The sequence below is a fragment of the Corvus hawaiiensis genome, chromosome 26 (genome assembly GCF_020740725.1).
Source record: "Corvus hawaiiensis isolate bCorHaw1 chromosome 26, bCorHaw1.pri.cur, whole genome shotgun sequence".
Classification (NCBI taxonomy): Eukaryota; Metazoa; Chordata; class Aves; order Passeriformes; family Corvidae; genus Corvus; species Corvus hawaiiensis.
In genome coordinates, this window is record NC_063238.1 from 43869419 (window position 1) to 43888582 (window position 19164).

General features: G+C 47.0%; 1 protein-coding gene across 1 annotated transcript; it reads left to right on the top strand.

The window, feature by feature from the left end:
- The first annotated feature begins 12781 nt into the window (after window positions 1–12781).
- LOC125317434 (prostate stem cell antigen-like) lies at window positions 12782–16931 on the top strand. Its single transcript, XM_048287221.1, has 3 exons — window positions 12782–12994; window positions 15240–15344; window positions 16503–16931. The coding sequence occupies exons 1-3, from the start codon at window positions 12943–12945 to the stop codon at window positions 16712–16714; spliced, it is 369 nt and encodes a 122-aa protein (XP_048143178.1). The 5' UTR covers window positions 12782–12942; the 3' UTR covers window positions 16715–16931.
- The last annotated feature ends 2233 nt before the right edge of the window (window positions 16932–19164 follow it).

The following is a 19164-nucleotide window of genomic DNA, read 5'->3' on the forward strand; positions in this document are numbered from 1 at the left end:
GTTGTTTAAGGGGTGTTGGTCACACAAGGAGGTGAGGGCAGAATCCTGAATGTGGAGGAGTGAAATTTGGTTTGAACAACAAAGATAAAAAGGAGCCTCAAGTTCAGATCCTCATCCCAAGCTCAGGAGCATCCAACCACACCACATCACTGTGAGTGTCCCACTCCACAAGCACCAGATCCAAAGAGCTGAATTAGGGAACAACATTCCTGCTGCAGCTCCTGGAGTCCTTTCCTACAGCCCCTGCCAGCAGCTCCTTCTCTCCTCCCTTACTCACACAATGGTGCTACAATTACTGAGGGAAACCCCAGAATCCATGGATTGAGCTTCCAGACCCTCAGTTTTATTCTCAGCTTTGTCACTGCCAGTGGGGTGACCTTAGGCAACCTTTTACTGCTCTGATCCTCAATTTCCCAAGGAATACAAGGGGACTATTAACACTAAATTTGCTTTTCTTCTATCTCTCTGTCCCACAGGGTAATGACCTTATCACTTACCAGCCCTCCCAACGCACCTGCTCCCTCCTCAAGTGCAAGATGTCTTTCCCCTCAAATTATCTGTCTTTCCTCTCAATTTATCCCCCAAATTAACAGCACAAAGATAACTCAAAGCAATTTTGCTCTCAGCTGTCTTTGTGTTCAAGCCTCCTTCTTCCATTTCACACCCGATTTGGGGTTTCTGTGCCTGAGAGCTCAGTGGTGTTTTCCAGCTGCATCTGGTGGTTCCATAAACAATATTCTTCCCACTTGTGAGCTAAAATCCCGAAAATGCTTTGGGATAAGTTATTGAGGAATTCTAAATCAGAGCAGCTATGATTACATGACCCTGTGCAGCTGACCCATAATTAATGTTCCTATCAGGACATTTTTCAGATGGATCACTTGGGGAGCTGAGGTCACAAAGAGTGAGAGGATCCCAACCCACACAACTTCTCCCTTTAGAATTCTTCCTCCTTTTCTCTCTATACTGAATATCCTAGCTCTGTTAAATGTATTCCAGAATGGTTCCTGGATATATGTCTCCAGTGGCCCTATTTTCCACTTTTTATTTGTTCTCTCAATCTTTCTCCAGTGGGTTTGGGATGATCCCCACCATGTATTTCATTCAAATTCCAGGAAAATTCAAGGCGAATTGTACTTTTAATTGGCCTGTGAAATGTGATCTTACTGTACAACACCAGCCAATTCTTTCCTTTTGTATATTTGGGAATTCCAGAAGCATTTTATCCCAAGATGACACAGATTTGCTCTGTTTTGCTTTGACATGAGGCAGATATTGAGCAGGATGAGTTTTCCACCTGTCCATTCTTAGAGGTTAAAAAATGAACATAAAATAGCAAAAGACAGAGCACAAATAATGGTGAAAAATCCACCTGGATAACTTTCAAATATTCCTGTTTTTACACTTTTTGATAAAAAAATCACAAAATGGTTTGGGTTGGGAGGGACCTTAAAACTCATCCAGTTCCAACCCCCTGCCATGGGCAGGGACACCTTCCACTATCCCAGGTTGCTCCAAGCCCCTTCCAACCTGGCCTTGGACACTTCCAGGGATGGGGCATCTACAACTTCCCTGAGGAATCTGTTCCAGGACCTCACCACCCTCACAAGGAAGAATTCCTTCCTAATATCCCATCTAAACCTTCTCTCAGTTTAAAGCTGATTTTGAACACTTCTACTGAATGTCTTAATTTTCAGGAGCATTGACAGGAGCAGCTCTGCTAAAATACTCATAGGGGAACACTCTCCAACAAGTGAATTGCCTGGATTTACCCTGGAGACTCCCTAGGATGAGTTATGCTTATCCAGCCTACAAGAAGCAGCAGGCAGGGATTTTCCAACAGGCTCCAGTATCACTCCACATGGCTACACTCAATGCCCAGTCTCTCTTCTCTCCAAGGGAACTCCTGGGTTTTTTTCCAGGATGATGCCATCAGGGGAAATGCAATTATTCATAAAATCATGGAATAGTTAAGGTTGGAAAAGACTTTTGAGATCATCAAGTCCAACCATCGGCCCAGCATGATGTTCACCATTAACCATGTCCTCAGTGATGCATCTGCGTGTTTTTTGAACATTCACAGGGATGGGGATGGGATGAATTCCACTGTGTTGGTGTTAATTTGCTTGCCAGCTCTCCTCCCCTCTTGGACACCACCCAATTCCTGTTTGACCTCTGCAAGTGCATCACAAATACTGGCAATAGTTGGAATGCAGAGGAAGGGAGAAGAGGTTAAACCCATACCAAAGGAAAGGGAGAAGGTAGGAATTCCCTTACATTTAGTGCCAAAATCATAGAATCAAAAGCATTAAGGTGGAAAAAGACCTCTGAGATCACCAAGTCCAACTCAGTGTCCCAGTTCCTACCCAGCTCCTGCCTCTTGTGTTTCCATGGACCTCTTCCCTGCTGAGATCCCTGCTGCTCCTGCTGACTTCAGGGGCTGGATGAGAATAAAATCAGAGGCTGTGTAACCTGGAAAGTGCTTTTCCAATGTTTTTTTCCCCTGTTGGAGGGTGAGAAAGCTCCCACCCCCATGGGAGCAATCACTGTGAGCATTCAGAAAAGCCTGTGCTGAGAACAGCAATCCCCAAGGAGATTCCAAGGGAAAACGGGATCTGTGAGAGTGCAATCAGCCACTGCAAAGTGCCTTTTCCTGCAAGACTCAGGCAATTCCTATCAATTCCTTGTGTGAAATCAGTGCTGGGGAGAATGTGGGGACAGGATTTCCCTGCAGGGCCTTTGCAGGAAGAGCTTGGCCTCCTGCTGGGTCCCAGGACTCATTCCCTTTGGGACAGAGATGCTCCTTCAGGCTGTCCTGCCTCGGCATGGCTGTCCTGGCACAGCATCCATAGGGTGCCCTGTGTGATGCAGTCAGAAAGTGTCCAAAGGAGGGACACGAAGGTGGTGAGGGGTCTGGAGGGGAAGCCTGATGAGGAGAGGTTGGGCTTCCTTAGTTTGTTCAGCCCAGAAAAGATTCTGAGGGAGAACCTCGTTGGGATCTGGAGCTTCCACATGAGGGGAAGGGCAGGCACTGATCTTTTCTCTCTGGTGACAGTGACAGGATCTGAGGGAATGGCCTTGAGTTGTGTCAGGGGAGGTTTAGGTTGGTTTTTAGGATAAGGTTCTTCCCCCAGAGGGTGATTGGGCACTGGAAAGGGCTCCCCAGGGAATGGTCACAGCCCCAAGCCCGACAGAGTTCAAGGAGTGTTTGGACAACGTTGTCAGGCACAGGGTGGGATTTTTAAACATCTCCTGGAGATGGAGACTGACCTGGCGCTCACCTGAAGAGAGTTTGGGCAAGGCCACGTGCTCCCAAAGGAAGAGGGATAAAAGAAAACCCCTTCCCATCCCTGGAAGTGTTCCAGGATGGCTTGGATGGAGCTCTGAGCAACCTGGTCCAGTGAAAGGTGTCCCTGGCCATGGCAGGGCATTGAAATGAGATGATCTTGAAGGTCCCTTCCACCCAAAGCAATCTCTGATTCCATGAAAATAAAACCAGCCTAAACCAAATCAAAATAAGCCCCACTGCGGATAAAATATAACAAATAAAGGAATATATAAACCAGGAGTTAAGATTTATAACCCTGGAAAAGGCGGTTTAAAGAATCATATTCATTAAAAAAAAAATCTATGAATCTAAGTCCCTTTCTTAGTTCCTTGCTGAAAATAACAGTGAATTTACCTCGTTTCCATTTTTTCCACACAAAAGAGGGAAAGCAAAGGCTTCCCAAGCTTTTATGATGAATTGAATGCAGTTAGAGCAGGCAAGGTATTTACAAGTTGTGCTTAATAGAAAGGTTTATCAAAGGCAGGGTAATTACCAGACAGTTTGGGGGCCTGAACACTGAGTGTTATTAAAATAAAAAGATGTAGAAAAAAAGGTAGAGGAGGAAATAAAAGAGAATTCACAGGGAAATACGTAAAAGCAAATGGCTTTAAAGCCAAACTGGTGCCTCAGCTCTCTTTACACAGAGAAAAAAAGCAAATTATGACAGGGCAGGGTGAGCAAGGAAAGCAAGAAATTCCTGGATTAGTGGGAAAAAATTACAGCAATTAAGGGTCAGGAGGTGTGGAGGATGTCCCTGCCCATTTTTTGAGGGGATATTTCATCAGGGATGCCAGGTGCAGGTGAGATCATGGAATCCCAGAATGGTTTGGGTTGGAAGGGACCTTAAAAATCACCTTGTTCCAACCTCTGCTATGGACAGGGCCACTTACCACTAGACCAGGTTGCTCCAAGCCCCATCCTGCCTGGCCTTGAGCACTTCCTGGAATGGAAATTGGATGAAATCTTTTACTTTCCCTGTGAAACCACCAAGGAGCAGTGTCAGAAGAGGCTCGTGACCCAGATGGACACTTTGATCCAACTGGGAATGGTTGTTCTCTCCTTCCCAATCAGCAGAAGCCCCACAACTTCCCCAGGTAGTTCTCTCCAAAGTCTAAGCAGTCTGACTGCTAAAAATAACTGCAGCTTATCCACGCTCAAATCATTCCAGTAATTAATAGAAAATTAATTCAAGGCAGGCGGCGATGCCCCTGAGAGCAAACGACCTTGCTTTGTGCAGGGAAGAAAAATTAGCCAAAGTCCATCCAGTTTGAGCCATCAAAATGGGAAGAACAGGATGTTCCCAATCTCCTGACTGTTTTTATCCACACAGGATTTGTGGATCACAAGGGAGGAAGAGCTCCCATCACCATTCCTACTATTCCCTGACCAGCAATTATATCATCCTTGATATTTTGTTGGGATCCTTGACATTTACTTTGATTTTTTTTTCCATTTTCTTTCTTTTTTTCTTCACCTCTGGATGCTGTTCCTACAGTTTAACCTGGTCTATGGAGATACGGTTAATGCAGCTCCATCCCTGTTCATCCCTCCATCCATCCACTTGTCTGCCCATGGGTCTGACTGAACATCACCCTGCCCAGGTTCAAGCAAATTAAATGAGGAGAAAGCTCTCAAAGCTCTAGAAATAATCTCATTTTTTGTGAAAATTAGTCAAAAAGGGGAGAAACCCCAAAATGAGGGGTCCCACAAAAGTATCTCAGTTCCTCAACCACTCCTAGAAGCAGAAGCCAGGTGGACAACAGGAAAATCCATCCCCTAGTGATGCCTTTTGCACAACCAAAGAGGAAGGAATCCTGGTAAGGAGCCCAAAGGCAGGGAAAAAAAACAGAGAACTGGGAGCTTAGAGGATTGAAGGGACACGTGCATGGGAAATTCAGCTTCATTCATTCCCAAAATTTCAGGTCGAGGGAGAAGATTCTCTCCCTCTGCTCCAATGAGACCCCACCTGGAGCACTGCATCTGGCTCTGGGGTCCAACATCAGAGGGACTTGGAGCTGCTGGAACAAGTCCAGAGGAGGCCACAGAGCTGTCCCAAGGGCTGGAGCTCCTCTGCTCTGGAGCCAGGCTGGGAGAGCTGGGAATGTTCACCTGGAAAAAGGAAGGCTCCAGGGAGAGCTTAGAGCCTCTCCCAGTGCCTGAAGGGGCTCCAGGAGAGCTGGAGAGGGACTTTGGAGAAGGCAATGGATTGCCAGGACACAGGGAATGGCTTCCCACTGCCAGAGGGCAGGGTTAGATGGGATATTGGGAAGGAATTCTTCCCTGGGAGGGTGGGGAGGGGTTGGAACAGAAATTCCAGAGAAGCTGTGGCTGCCCCATCCCTGGAAGTGTTCCAGACCAAGTTGGATGGGGTTTGGAGCAACCTGGGATAGTGGAAGGTGTCTCTGCCTATGGCAGGGTATAGAATGAGATGATTTTGAAGTCCCTTCCAACCCAAACCATTCTGAAAAGTGCACCCTTTGGCTGTGCCCAGGCTGCAGAGTCCGTAAATCCGTCTCCTCCATTTCCATCCTATCAGGTCTGTTTAATCCCAGACATATTCCTGTCTATCCTTTGGCATCTCACTTTTTGCTGGAGAGACTGACAAGGCAGCTGTTAATTCCATGCTCAGTGCTGGCTGTGCTATCGATCCCAAAACCTCTGGGCTCGGGATCTGTGGCACCTCAGAAAAGGTCACGGCTGAGCAGAATGTACAATTTGTAAAGGTCAGGCAGGGGAAGGGATCCTTGACTCCTGCCTGGGGAGCTGAGAGGGATGATTTCATTCCAGCAACAAAATCAAAAGTGGAGCTGCTGGGAGCAGCTTTGAATCACACAATAAGATTTTGTTTTTCCTTTTATGTGTCCATTTATTGTTAAGAATCTGACAAAACACCACCATCTGCAAGGTGGTGCCTATTTAGTAGCCAAGCTCCTGTAAATCAGTAAAGATTTAGCCAAAAAATTAGTTGGCAATCCAATTTGTTTGATCAAATTCAGGTTTGGATTTAGGACAAGTTTGACAATGTCCCAAGCTCTTCTGACCAGGCCTCCCCTGGGCATATCACAGAATCATGGAATGGTTTGGGTTGGAAGGGATCTTCGGGATCATCCACTTCCAACACCCTGCCGTGGGCATCTTCCACTGTGCCAAGTTGATCCAAGCCCCATCCAACTTGGTCCTGGACATTTCCAGGAATGGGGAAACCACAGCTTCTCTGGGCAAATTGTGCCAGGGCCTCCCCACCCTCACAGGGAAGAATTCCTTCCCAATATTCCATCTAAATCTGCCCTTTATCGAGGGGACCTTGAAGCCTTTCCCCCTTGTACTGTCAAATAAGCAAATTCCTAGTGACTTCAAGCAACTGAGGGTTGATTTTTCCAATCGATTTTCCAGCTTAACAGTTAAATCAGGAGGAAATGACAGATATTAATCAGAATTCCCGTTATCTCTCCTGATTTGTGCAACTCATCTTCTGCTGACCTAAACATCAGAGCACTTCATAAAGCAGCCAAGGGAAAAAAAAAACAACAACACTTTTTTAATGAAATAGTTTTTGTAAGAAATTGCCAATTCATCAAAATCAAATTGCTTCACGCCACTGCATCTCTCCGGCCCAATTAGTTTGTAGTTAGTTAACACAAAGTGGAACAGTTCTAAGCAGAGGGACAAAGACAAGTGTTATCAGAATTCCTGCCTCTGTAAAAAGAGTAGCATCTGCTCCAGGGAAAGGAAACCTGACTTTAAAGGACTGATCCTGTATCTCCTGTATCTTAATTGCATGTCCCGAGTGGAAACTCACTGGTTTAGATGGATCTTGCTCTCCGTAACTGCGTTTGATCCCAAAATCCATTCCGGACTTCAAATAATTTTATTATTTCTGCAGAGTTCTTCTTTGCCCACAAAATCCTGTTTCCCAACACTTTGTCAACAAATTCTGAACCAAGCCACAAAAAAAGCCTGGACAAGAATGTTCCTTCAAGAAAACATTTTCTCCATGTATAAGTTCATGAGATGAGCTCCTTCTGTGCAGAAGATTTTTCCCAAAACCTTGTTAATGTTGGGAAAGCACCACCACTTATGGGGACTGACCACAGACTAAGGGCAGGATGGACAAAAAAAGGCGATTTTATGACATTTGCATGAGGGGGAGACAACTTAGGAGGACTTCAGCATGCCATGAAGTTATGCAGGGAAAAATTAAAAGGGCCAAAGCCCTGCTGAGGTGGGGATTGATCTCTTCTCCCATGGAATAGGACCAGAGGAAACAGCCTGAAGTTATCAGGGAAGGTCTAAATTGGATATTAGGGAAAATTTCTTCACTGGATGGGTTGGAACAGGCTGCCCAGGGCAATGAAGTGCCCATCCCTGGAGGGATTTAAAGAACATGGGGTTGTGGTGGCCTTGGCAGTGCTGGGGGAATGGTTGGACTCCATGATCTCAGAGGGTTTCTCCAACCTGAAGGACTCCGTGATTCTCTGGGAAAGGAGAGACCAAGAGGCTGTGGATTGAGTGCAGCTGTGGCCACATAGGGAGCCATGGTCCCTGCTGGTCATATCTGGCCCCAGATACACCCTTTTCTAACCTCTGGATTCAAAGCCAGGGTTGGACAGGACTTGGACCAACCTGGTCTGGTGGAAGTTGTCCCTGCCCATGGCAGGGGATTGGAACTGGATGATCTTGAAGGTGCCTTCCACCTAAAATCCTTCTGTGCTTCTGTGTTTCCTCCTGCAGCAGCTGGACCGGAAATCTCAAGGTCTTCCCCATCCATATTCTGTGGTTTCTGGTGGGGCCAGGAAAATTAATTTTCCTGATGGAAGGAAAAGCTCATAGACTGGGAAGCAGCAAGGGTGGTTGAGGGTCCTGTTTTGAGATCTGTTGTGTGATCCCAGGAAACTCATGTTTCCTGCCTGTATTTCCAATATTTTGCCACATTTGTACACAGGAAGCTGCAATGCCTGGTAAGGGAAGGGTCAGAAAGTTTTTTGTGAGAGCAGCACAAGCACAGAACCTCTTTGTGGTCCCAGCCCAGGCTTCTCTCCCCACCCTTCACCCCAACTCCAAAGCGTGGGAGCAGGAAAATGCTCTCCTTTCTCCCCACAAACAACTCCAGGATGCACCAGGCATCGCCGGCAGGAGCTGGCAGGGATCCCACACTCCAAGACTTTTCGAAGCAGAAGAGCTCAGCAATTAGCAAAATAACAACAAAAAAAAGTCAAATGCATTTTTGGTGCTCTGAAGTTGCTGAGATTTTTAAACAAACAATCTGGGGCTGCTCCCACACGCCGGGAGAGGTTTGGGCTCCAGCCACGTGGCAACAGCACCATCGTATGGGAATCTCCAACCCCTGCAGCCCCTGGAATTTTCTCCATCGACTCCTCACTCCGCAGAAAAGATCAGCACCGTGGTGGGATTTATTTGCAGCCAGGCATTGATTTCATGGTTGTCAGCAGGAATGTGTGGGATGTGAAGGTGAATTTTTCTCCAGGGCTGGTCAGGATAGCTCCACAAATCGGAAATCCCAAATGGGAATCGCTGGATGTTTCGCTCTGTGCCAAGACCCTTGGAGAAATACTCAAGGTCAAACAAGCGCCTTGCTCGTTAAACTTTTGCATTGCTCCCTGATTGTACCTGTGGGCACCCACAGATCCCAAAAACTTCGCTTGGGATGCACGAATTCCAAGCCCTGTTTGGTGTTGGAGGAAAAAGAGGCACAAAGAAAGGAAGGCTCGAGCCAAAGGTCCCTGAGCAGCCCTGTCCCTGAGTGACAGAGACCTAAACACCTTTCTGCATCCTCTCTGCTCCTAGTGGCAGTTCCAGTCCCTGCTGCTGGACTCTGGAATTCCAGCAGGAATCCCAGCCTTGCATCCATGTGCTCCGAAGCTCATTTGAAGAGCAAACCTGGATATAAATCCTTGGAGTGGGAGCTGGACCATGACATGGAACAGTATTAAATAGCTACAGATGTGGGAGCTGGAGCCTCTCTCTGCTGGCAGCCAAGGGCACCTCTGGAGCAGCTGGAATCAGTTTTCCTGCTGCTGGATCAGCAACGTTCATGTCCATTGCAGGACGTGCCACAGGAGAGTGGAAAACAGCTGGGAGATGGGGGAGAAATATTTTAGGCTGAGAAAAGGAACATTCTGTGTCTTTCCATAGAACCATGGAATTGTTTGGGTGGAAAGGAACCTTCAAGAACATCTTGTCCAACCCTCTGCCATGGGCAGAGACACTTTCCACTATCCCAGCTTGCTCCAACCTGGCCTTGGACACTTCCAGAGATGGGGCATCCACAACTTCTCTGGGCAACCTGTGCCAGGACCTCATCACCCTCACAGGGAAGAATTTCTTGCCAATATCCAATGTAAACCTATTCTTTCATCCATCCATCCATCCATCCATCCATCCATCCATCCATCTCTGGAAACAGCTCTATACCTCCTCCTTTTGAAATCTTTTTCTCACCTTATCAATTCATCTGTTATCCTGAATACCCAATCCGATGCCTCATTTGGGATCCACGCTTCCCTCCTTGCAGAAAAGTCCATAATGAGATTTACCTCACTCCCACCTGGTGACTCAACCTCATTTATTCCCCACCCATTCTGATTTGGGACAGCTGAGTATTCCTGAGGCGGTGTTCCCAAGAAAAGTCATAAAAAATTCCCACTTGGATGCCTGAAATTGGTCACTCAATTCCCTTCCTCTAATATCCCAAATTCCCCCAGCATGAATAGACTTGCAGGCAGCATCAGCTCCCTGTTAAACACCATCCAGGAGCGGAAAAGCCAATAAAATTCCCTCTGCATACCATTTTAACTGCACGCAGAGACTTCAGAATATCCTGGAAAGGAGTTACAGGCAGGCAGGACCATGCTGAGAAAACAACTCAGTGACCCCTCCTCAGGGCCAGGCAGCCTTGGACAGCAGCTCCTCTTGTTCCTGCCCTTAATCCTGGCTGGAATTAAGGCATCCAAGAAGGTGTCTGAAGAAGAAGAAGTCTGAGCTCAGAGTCTGGAGAATGCGGAGGATCTCCTGGTGATCCAGCTGTTCCAAGGGCTGCAGTTCATCCAGGAGCTGGGACGATGATGAACTTCAGCTTCATTTCCTTATGACGGGTTCTGCTTGTTTGGGGTTTTCTGTTTCTCTTCTGCTGATGGATTTAAGATGAAAAAGGGGAGGTCTAGATGGAATATTGGGAGGAAGTTTTTCCCTGGGAGGGTGGGGAGGCCCTGGCACAGGTTTTCCAGAGAAGCTGTGGCTGCCCCATCCCTGGAAGTGTTCAAGGCCAGGTTGGACGGGGCTTGGACCCCATGGCAAGGGGTTGGAATAAGATGATCTGGAAGACCCCTCCAACCCAAACATTCCATGATCCTGTGATTCTAAGACTCTGTCATCCTACAGGCTTCCCTCCAGATGTCCAAGAAATTGGAGAAACTTCCTTTTGATGTCTTTCTGTCCAGATTTTACCTATTCACCTTTTTTTCCTCAAATATCCAGCTCATGGCCACTCCTCGATGTGATCCATGACACCACGGTCTGTACCATGATCCATCACCATTTTCCCAACCAGGCAGGAACAAATAATCCAGAACCAGGATAGAGCAAATAATCAACTCCTGTTTCCCCTTTTCCCAAACAAAGAGCTCCAGACCCAGCTCTATCAGGAATCAGCAGTGACAGCAAAAACAGTATTAAAAAAAACAAACTCTAAGTGATTTTCAAGCATCATGAGATTCCCAGAGGGAATTGATGGTCTTTTCCATGAAGGCAGATGAATTGGGAATTTAATAACCTCAGGAAAAGAAAACACCACCATGTACACCCAATCCTATGGATAAGTGTGTGTTAATGCACGTGGAATTATAACGGGACACGTTTGCCATCTTCAGGAGTCGAGCAGGAATTGCACTTCAATTTCCCAAAAAACAGTGAGAATCAACAATTCATGTAACGATACAGGAATTCCCGGGATCTCACACGGCCTCAGGCAAGCAGGACTGGGGGATGTAGAAGCTCTCAGCTGTCAGATTCTCTCACAGCACCACAAGGTTTGGGTTTTTCTGGTTGATGTTAGAAAAAGAATAAAAATAATGGCCGTGGGAGAGATGGAAAGAGTTTTATTCCTTATCAAGGATTTTTTAAAGAAATATTTAATTCCAGGCCTTGGTGGATTTGATAGGGAGGGTTTTTTCCCCCTTGGCCCTGTTCTTCCCTACCACAAAAAGCCAAACCCTACAGGGACAATCCTAAGGGATTAAAAAAGAAAAATAGCCTTAAAGAGCTCTGAATGAGGAACTCCAGAGCCTGAAAAAAAGTACTAGGTTTTTTTATCCATAAAGGTTGACTATAAATGATCTGGTCTGTAAAAATATGATGAGGCAGAAGCCAATAGACACAGAAAGAAGGTGTTGGGATGTTTTTTTAGGCGTGTTTTACACAGAAGAGTCCAAGTGGAAGTGGTTAAGATCCCCATGGAGGAACCAGGATTTTCAAATCATCTCCTCCACTAGACTCTCCACTGGCATAAATCAGGGCAGGAGTTTTATTGTCTACCTCTCACCCCACAGCCACTGATCAATGACCCACCTGCACACCTTCCTTTCAATTTGGAAAAATTCCTGCATGAGAATAAATCCCTAAAGGAAAGAAATGCACAGCACTGGGATCCCAGGAAAAAAATTAATTAATTAAACATTGAATTTAGCAAAAAAACCGTGTTTTCTTTTGCCCTGGCATGTCCTGAGAAGTGGTCACAGGATGTGAGGAATGGGAGAGGATTCTGCTCAACCCACGAGAGCAAACATTCGCACTTGAGGCTGGAATGTGGCTGAACTCACCCTGTCTGTGACAGAGAAGTGGCATTTTTTGGACAAGCCTGGGTTGTTGACATTGAGTCTACTATGAGTCAAGTGTCCAAACTTGTACCCAGCCTCTGCCAGACAAGAGGGACACAAAGAGAACCAAGTCACAAATGAAACATCTCAAAATAAATCCATCACAAAGTCCCTTGGGTTTCAAACATCAAAAAGGAGTTGGCCATTGCTTTTCAACAGAAAACAAATGCAAATGAGGCCGAATGAACTCCTCAATACCTGGAAAGGCCAATGCACTTTTAATTTGCCCACATACCTCCCTACCACATACCTTGTTATCACGAGTATCGCTCACACAGGCGGATAAATACCCGAAGTTGTTGATTCAAAGAACATTTTGTCCCCAATTTAAACACAATGGCTCCACTCAGGGTGGCACGGGGGTGGAGAGCCTCGTTCACAGGGTGCCACTGCAGCCTCAGTGACTCTGAAGAAATGCATAAGGCTGGCCTTGTTCAGAAGAATTTGGGGCTTTTTCCACTCCTGTGAGCACTTTGCCCAAGGGTAGGAGGGAAGGCGGGGGTGGCAGCGGTGGAGGGGAGCCCAGAGAGTGTCAGGGAAACAGGAGAGGCACCAAACACAAATATCCCAACGCACAAAGCAACCCCTCCCTTGGTCCAGCCAGCAGCTCCCTCAGGTGCCTTTTCAGGGATGGCCTTGTGGGCATGCCCTGCCTCCCTGGATATATAACCTGCCCCAGGAGGGACAACTACCCAGAGGCAGCCCCAGAGAGGTTATTCCAAGATGAAGGCTTTCCTTGTGCTCCTGCTGGGAGCACTCCTGTGCGTAGACTCAGGTAAGATCCCGAAAAGGATCCACCCCCCAGCCCTTCCTGCAGATCTTGAGTCTGGGAGAAGGATTTGTGGTGGGGTTTGGCAGGGAGGGAAGAGATGTTGGCACATGGTCATCCCAAGATATATCCCTTTGGATGGGTGTTGAGTGGGAAAAATGCACAGTGCCATCCTGGGGATGGTGGAATCCTCATAGCTTCCAGGAAAGAGAAATCCTGAATTAATCAAAATCCAAGTTTTTTAAGCCAGACCACACAGTTAAGGGAGTAGGGAAGCGGTTAAGTGCGGGGGGGGGGAGGGGGGGGGAGTATTTTCCTTCTTCCCAGGCTATCAAAATTGCAATATTTCTGCAAAGTTTTCCTCCAAAATTTTCTTCTGACTTTTCCTTTCAAAAGCAGACCCTGACACCATCCAGATTTCCAGAATTGTGTAAGACAGTAAAAACAACAGTGCCATGATGTGTTATTTTATAGAGTGGATGGGTGGACTTTGGACACCCTCATGTTTTTATAGCTTCACTGAGAAAAAATAAAAAAGGGTTTAAAGCAGCTTTTCCCTATTACCAGTGAAGAGAAGAATCAAATCTGAGCAGTTTTTCAATCAGCAGAGGATGCCTAAGGAATAAGCTGTGAAGGATCTTGCGCAGTCCACAGACCTTTCTCTCTGCCAGCTTCCATCAGAGCACTCAAAATTTGACTTTTATGGCATTATAAGTCAGAACAATGTGAGAACAGAGTGCAGCACTCAGACAAATTGGGGGTTGGCTGCTCACCTCTGTGACTGCATCAGTCGTCTACACCGGAGTGTCTTAGACAGAGGGACACCAAGTGCCTCAAATTAATTCCTTCAATCCCTAATTTCTAAATAGGGGTTTTCAGTATCCTAAAAGAGTATTTTATGCAACTGAATTGGGGGATTCATGATACAGGTTTGGTGATCTAAAGGAAATATATACATATATATTAATGTTAACTGACACTTGCAAGGCTCCAGTGACAGCCTGCGGCACAAGTAGGTGACAGGAACAGGTAATTACACCACAATCTCACTCCTCTGGGGACAATTTGTCACCAGGGCTGGACACTTGGGAACTGTCAGGTTTATCCTGCCTTTGCTGGATGCACAGAACAGCCCAGCAGGTGTTGCCAGCACTGATTTCCATCCCCTGTGGAGAGACATTTCCTTGAGGGAGTGGGAACAGGGTGGTCAGAGAGGGGTAAAAGTCATGTTTGAACTTTGTTTTCGAAGAGGGGGAGATGGAGAGTGAGAGTCACAAGTTCAGAACTGAGACAATGCGAGGAGACTTTGAAAAATCCTGCTCCATCCCTCAGGCTGGATGGGGCTTGGAGAAACCTGGTCTAGAGGGATGTGTCCCTGATGAGATGATCTTTAAATCCCATCCAACCCAAACCATTCCATTATTCTCTTCAAGCCCAGCTCCATCTGCTCTCTTTTTGCTCCCTCACTGCACTGACTACATCCAAAATATCTTCAGCACCTGCCAAACCTGACTCCCACCTCAACTAGGTGCATTATAATCCATAAAAAAATGGAAAAAAAATTTTTTTTTTCCCAAAGCAGAGGAGATATCTTCCTTTGAGGATGCCCAGGAATGGTCCAGTTTCCCAGTGCAAACACTTGGTTGAGTTCTCTGGAGAGCTTTGGGTAGATTGAAGATACATGAGAGGTGTAGAATTGTTCCTCCTTCTGCAGGACTGGGTCCAGTTCTGGGGTACAACATCAGAAGGACATGGAACAGCTGGAGCAAATCCAGGGGAGACCATGGAGATGCTTCAAGGGCTGGAGCCTCCCTCCTCTGGAGCCAGGCTGGGAGAGCTGGGGATGTTCACTCTGGAGAGGAGAAAACCCTGGGGAGACCTCACAGCCCCTTTCAGTGCCTAAAGAGGCTCCAGGAGAGTTGGGGATAAATTTTTAGGAGGTCCTGTTGGGATAGGATGAAGGGTAATTTTTTAAAAATAAAAAAGGGTGGATTGAGGTTGACTATAATTAAGACATTTTTTACAATGAGAGTGGTGAAAAAATGGATCAGGCTGCCCACGGAAGCTGTGGCTGCCTCATTCCTGGAAGTGTCCAAGGCCAGGTAGGATGGGGCTTGGACCAACCTGGTCAACTGGAAGTTGTCCCTTCGCATGGCAGAGGGGTGGAACTGGATGATTTTAAAGTCCCTTCCAACCCAAACCATTCCATAATTCCCTGATTTCTCTCCTAACCTCTCTTGGTTTCTTGCAGGTTCATCTTTGCAGTGCTACAGCTGCACATCCCAGCTCAGCAATTCCAAGTGCATGACGAAGATGGAGTGTGGCGAGAAGAATATGTGCAAGACAGATGTCATCCGTAAGGAAAAGTGGGGGTGGAAAATGAGTTAGTTGGGATGCTGGAGCCAAACATCTTCCCAGCCTCAGGTGTCCCATCCAGGCTCACCCATTTTGGATACAGCAGGTGGTTTGGGCCAGCAAACCTCAGTGTGCAAATGTGTTTCACCTGCACAAAATTAGGTTTATTTCTCTTTCACAACACCAAAAATTATTTGCTTGCAAGGGCAATGGTTAATTTTTTTTGCAATATTTGCAAACATGAATTAAAATGGGAGGGGCTGAGCCTGGTCCAACCTGGTCGTGAAAGCGCAGATTTGAGGTGAGATCAATGAAAATGACAGAATTTCATCTCTGTGTCTGTGGGGAACCTTGAAAAATTAGGATTTTATCTTCCCATTCTAGATCTGGTTTGCCCTGTCCATATCTGTGCTGACAGCTGAGTTGCTCTTAGACCTGGAGCACAAAATGCATCAGTGGCACATTGAACCTTCTCTCTGTCAGGCAGTAGATGTGATACCGCCAGTAGGAATTATCCTGGTTGGGAATGTGCAAATCCATGGCATTCACATGCAGGAGAGCCAAGATGTTGTAGAACTCTTCCTTATTTATTGCACAGGGCAAAGATTTAGTGCCCAGAATGGATTTTAGATCTCCTGGAGGAGAATGGATCGGATCTCCCGGAGGTCAAAATCTGCTGGTAACCAGCAGCTGCCAAAACTGACCAAAAAAATGGGCTGTGCCTCTCAGAAATAAATCAAACAATAACTCTGCCTCCTGATATGGGAATAACCTTGTTTCCATAATTTCCCAGGTGTTGAAAGGCTCCGTGCAACAAAGATGTTTGGGTTTGGGCTTCACAGTGAGAGAGGGCAGGGTTAGATGGGATATTAAGAAGAAATTCCTTGCTTTGAGGGTGGTGGGGCCCGGAGAAGCTGTGGCTGCCCCATCCCTGGAAGTGTCCAAGGCCAGGTTGGACAGGGCATGGAGCAATCTGGGATAGTGCAAGGTGTCCCTGCCCATGAGATGATCTTGAAGGTCCCTTCCACCTCAAGCCATTCTGTGATTCCGATTTTGCTCCCAAGGAACGAGCTCAGATAAGAACAGCATCCCATTATTCAGTTCCATGAGGCTTGGCTTGTACTGAGTGCTTGTAATAATGGTCCTGCTTTCCTCCCAGGGGTCGTGGGGCTCTTCAGCATCATCAGCAAGGGGTGCGATTCCTCATGTGATGCATCCTACCAGGACTTCAATGTGGGCAACAGGAACATCTCCTGCTGCAGCAGTGACCTCTGCAATGTCAACGCCGCGGGCAGTGTGAGGTCCAGCTATGGGCTGGCGGGAGGAATAGCGGCCGGAGTGCTCTGGATTGTCCTCAACAACAAATTGTGAGGAGCAAAGAGGCCTCCCATGACCACAGCAAGTCTTGGAGCACCCTTCTAACAACAGGAATTGTACCAGGAGCAGTGGGGTGTGTTGGGCACCCAGCACCCTGGGAGCCATATGATGGCTTCTGCTTTAATCTTGCAAAGCTTGAGTGCTACCAGATAAGGAAATTTGTGTTCATGTTATCTGCAAAACACCTCAAATAAAGTTATTTCTCCACCAACTGTGTGCGTCAGGTATCTATTACTCAGTCACCTATTTCTGCCTGCAGCAGAGCTGTGGGTGTTTTGTAGCCGGCCGATGTCTAGCCCAGGTCACTGCTGTGCAATGTGACCTGAAGCCCCCCCAGGGGATGAGGGAAAGGCTGTGGATGTATCTATCTGGAGTTCAGGAAAGCCTTTGATTCTGCTTCCCACGATATTCTCCTGGAAAAGTTGGCAGTCCAGGGCTTGGGAATGTGTACTCTTGTCCGGGTTAAAAACTGTCTGATTCCACAGAGGGGTGGGGAAAGGTGCCACCTCCAGCTGGTGGCTGGTCACCAGTGGTGTCCCCCTGGGATCAGTATTGGGGTCAGTCCAATATATTTATTGATGATCTGGATGAGGGGGTCAAGAGCACCCTCGGGAAGTTCACCAATGACACTGAGTTGGGTGGGATGTTGATCTGCTGGAGGCCAGGAAGGCTCTGCAGAGGGATCTGGACACGCTGGGTCAATGTTCCAAGGCCAATGGTTTGAGGTTCAACAACACCAGTGAGGTGTCTGAGTGCAAGGCAAACTCTATAACACCTCTCATATACAGTTAAAGCGCCTCTTTACAGCTATAGATTCATAGTTATTCTGTGCCTTCTCCAGCTGATTTATTTTATGGATCTAAACTTGGATGTTACCACCTTGTATTGGGAGATCCTTTGGCAAAGGCAGAAGAAAAAGCACCGTACAGAGGCCGGAGAGAAACTCTCAGGTGGGTTTTCCAAGCTACACCCACGTGAAGAGATCTGGTAAAAAACAAGGAAGGAAACATGGAGAGTGAATCTGGGAGAGCCCTGGGTGGGAGCAACAGGATTTAAGGAGCTGTGAAGTCAGGCCAGCAGTGGGTGGAGGATTAAAAGGGGAGGGAGATTGGCCAAGAGCACCAAATTCCTCTCTTACACCTTAAAAATTATTGGAGCTGACAAGGATGTGCGGCTCCACGGGCTGAAATAACAAGGAATCATTTCCCTGGTGGGGATGAGTTGCCTGGAGGATCCATAGCCATGGGACAAGGGTCAAAATCCCATTTGGGATGAAGTCAGTGGGATGTCAGGAGATAATGACACCGTCTGCTGTTGTGAAAGATGAAAGTGCGTAAATCCTTGGGATGCAAGGCATTAACAAGCTGCTAATTGTAGGAAGTTGGGAAGGGGTTTCCGCGGAGAAAATCAAGAATGAGCCACCTTGTTTGTAGGAATCCAACCTGGTTATAGGTGAAGGGAGGCTATGGGACAAGTGGAGTGATTTATTCTGGCTTTTCCAAACCTCCTGAATCATATCCATGAAAAGGGGCTCATCCAGCTGTGTATTTCCCACTGTGCATGGGTGACCAACTCCACGAACTCTCCATTCCAGGGAATCCTCTGCTTGCACTGCAGGGATTTTCCTGACATCTCAGTGCCCTGTGCCCACTTTCTGAAACAATTCCCATGCATGTCCACATCCAGAGGCCATTTCCAACAAGCAATTTGGCTACAATGGTCGTTTCTGGAGACTGGGCGTTTAAGTGGCCAAGGGATGGTGGCACCAGAGTCATTGGAGTCCCCAGGGATGTTGGGTGAAACAGAGCCTTTTCCAGCTTCTGGAGAGGTCAAACACATTCATAAAATCATGGAATGGCTTGGGTTGGAAGGGACCTTGAAGACCATCTTGTTCTTATCCCCTGCTCTGGGCAGGCACACCTCCCACGAGACCAGGTTGCTCAGATCCCCATCCAGCCTGGCCTTGAATACTTCCAGGGATGGGAATTTGGGGGTTTTGTCCCCAAAAATAAGATAGAGGACCATAAATGGGGGCTGTTCATCTCTGCTTTAACGTGTTGGTCCCAAGGCAATGCCGTCTACTTCCTCGAGCACAGAACTGAGGAGTTTCTTCCCAGAGCCAAGAGGTGGCTTTCCAAAGCTCTGGAGGTTGAGACCTAATGTCTAATCTCTTAGAAGCTCAAAGGATTATTCCTGCTTCCAACTTCTGCTCTGAATAAATTCAGGGTTGACCAGTGAGTGATTCTCATCTGTATTTACCTAGAGATAAATCCTTTCTGTGGATGTACCTGGACTTTTCATGGGTAGGATGGCATGGAGCACCTCTCCTATAAGGAAAGGCAGAGAGAATTTGGGTTGGTCAGCCTGGGGAAAAGAAGGCTCTGGGGAGAGCTTTCAGTGGCTAAAAGGGCTCCAGGAGAGCTGAAGAGGGACTTGGTTCAAGC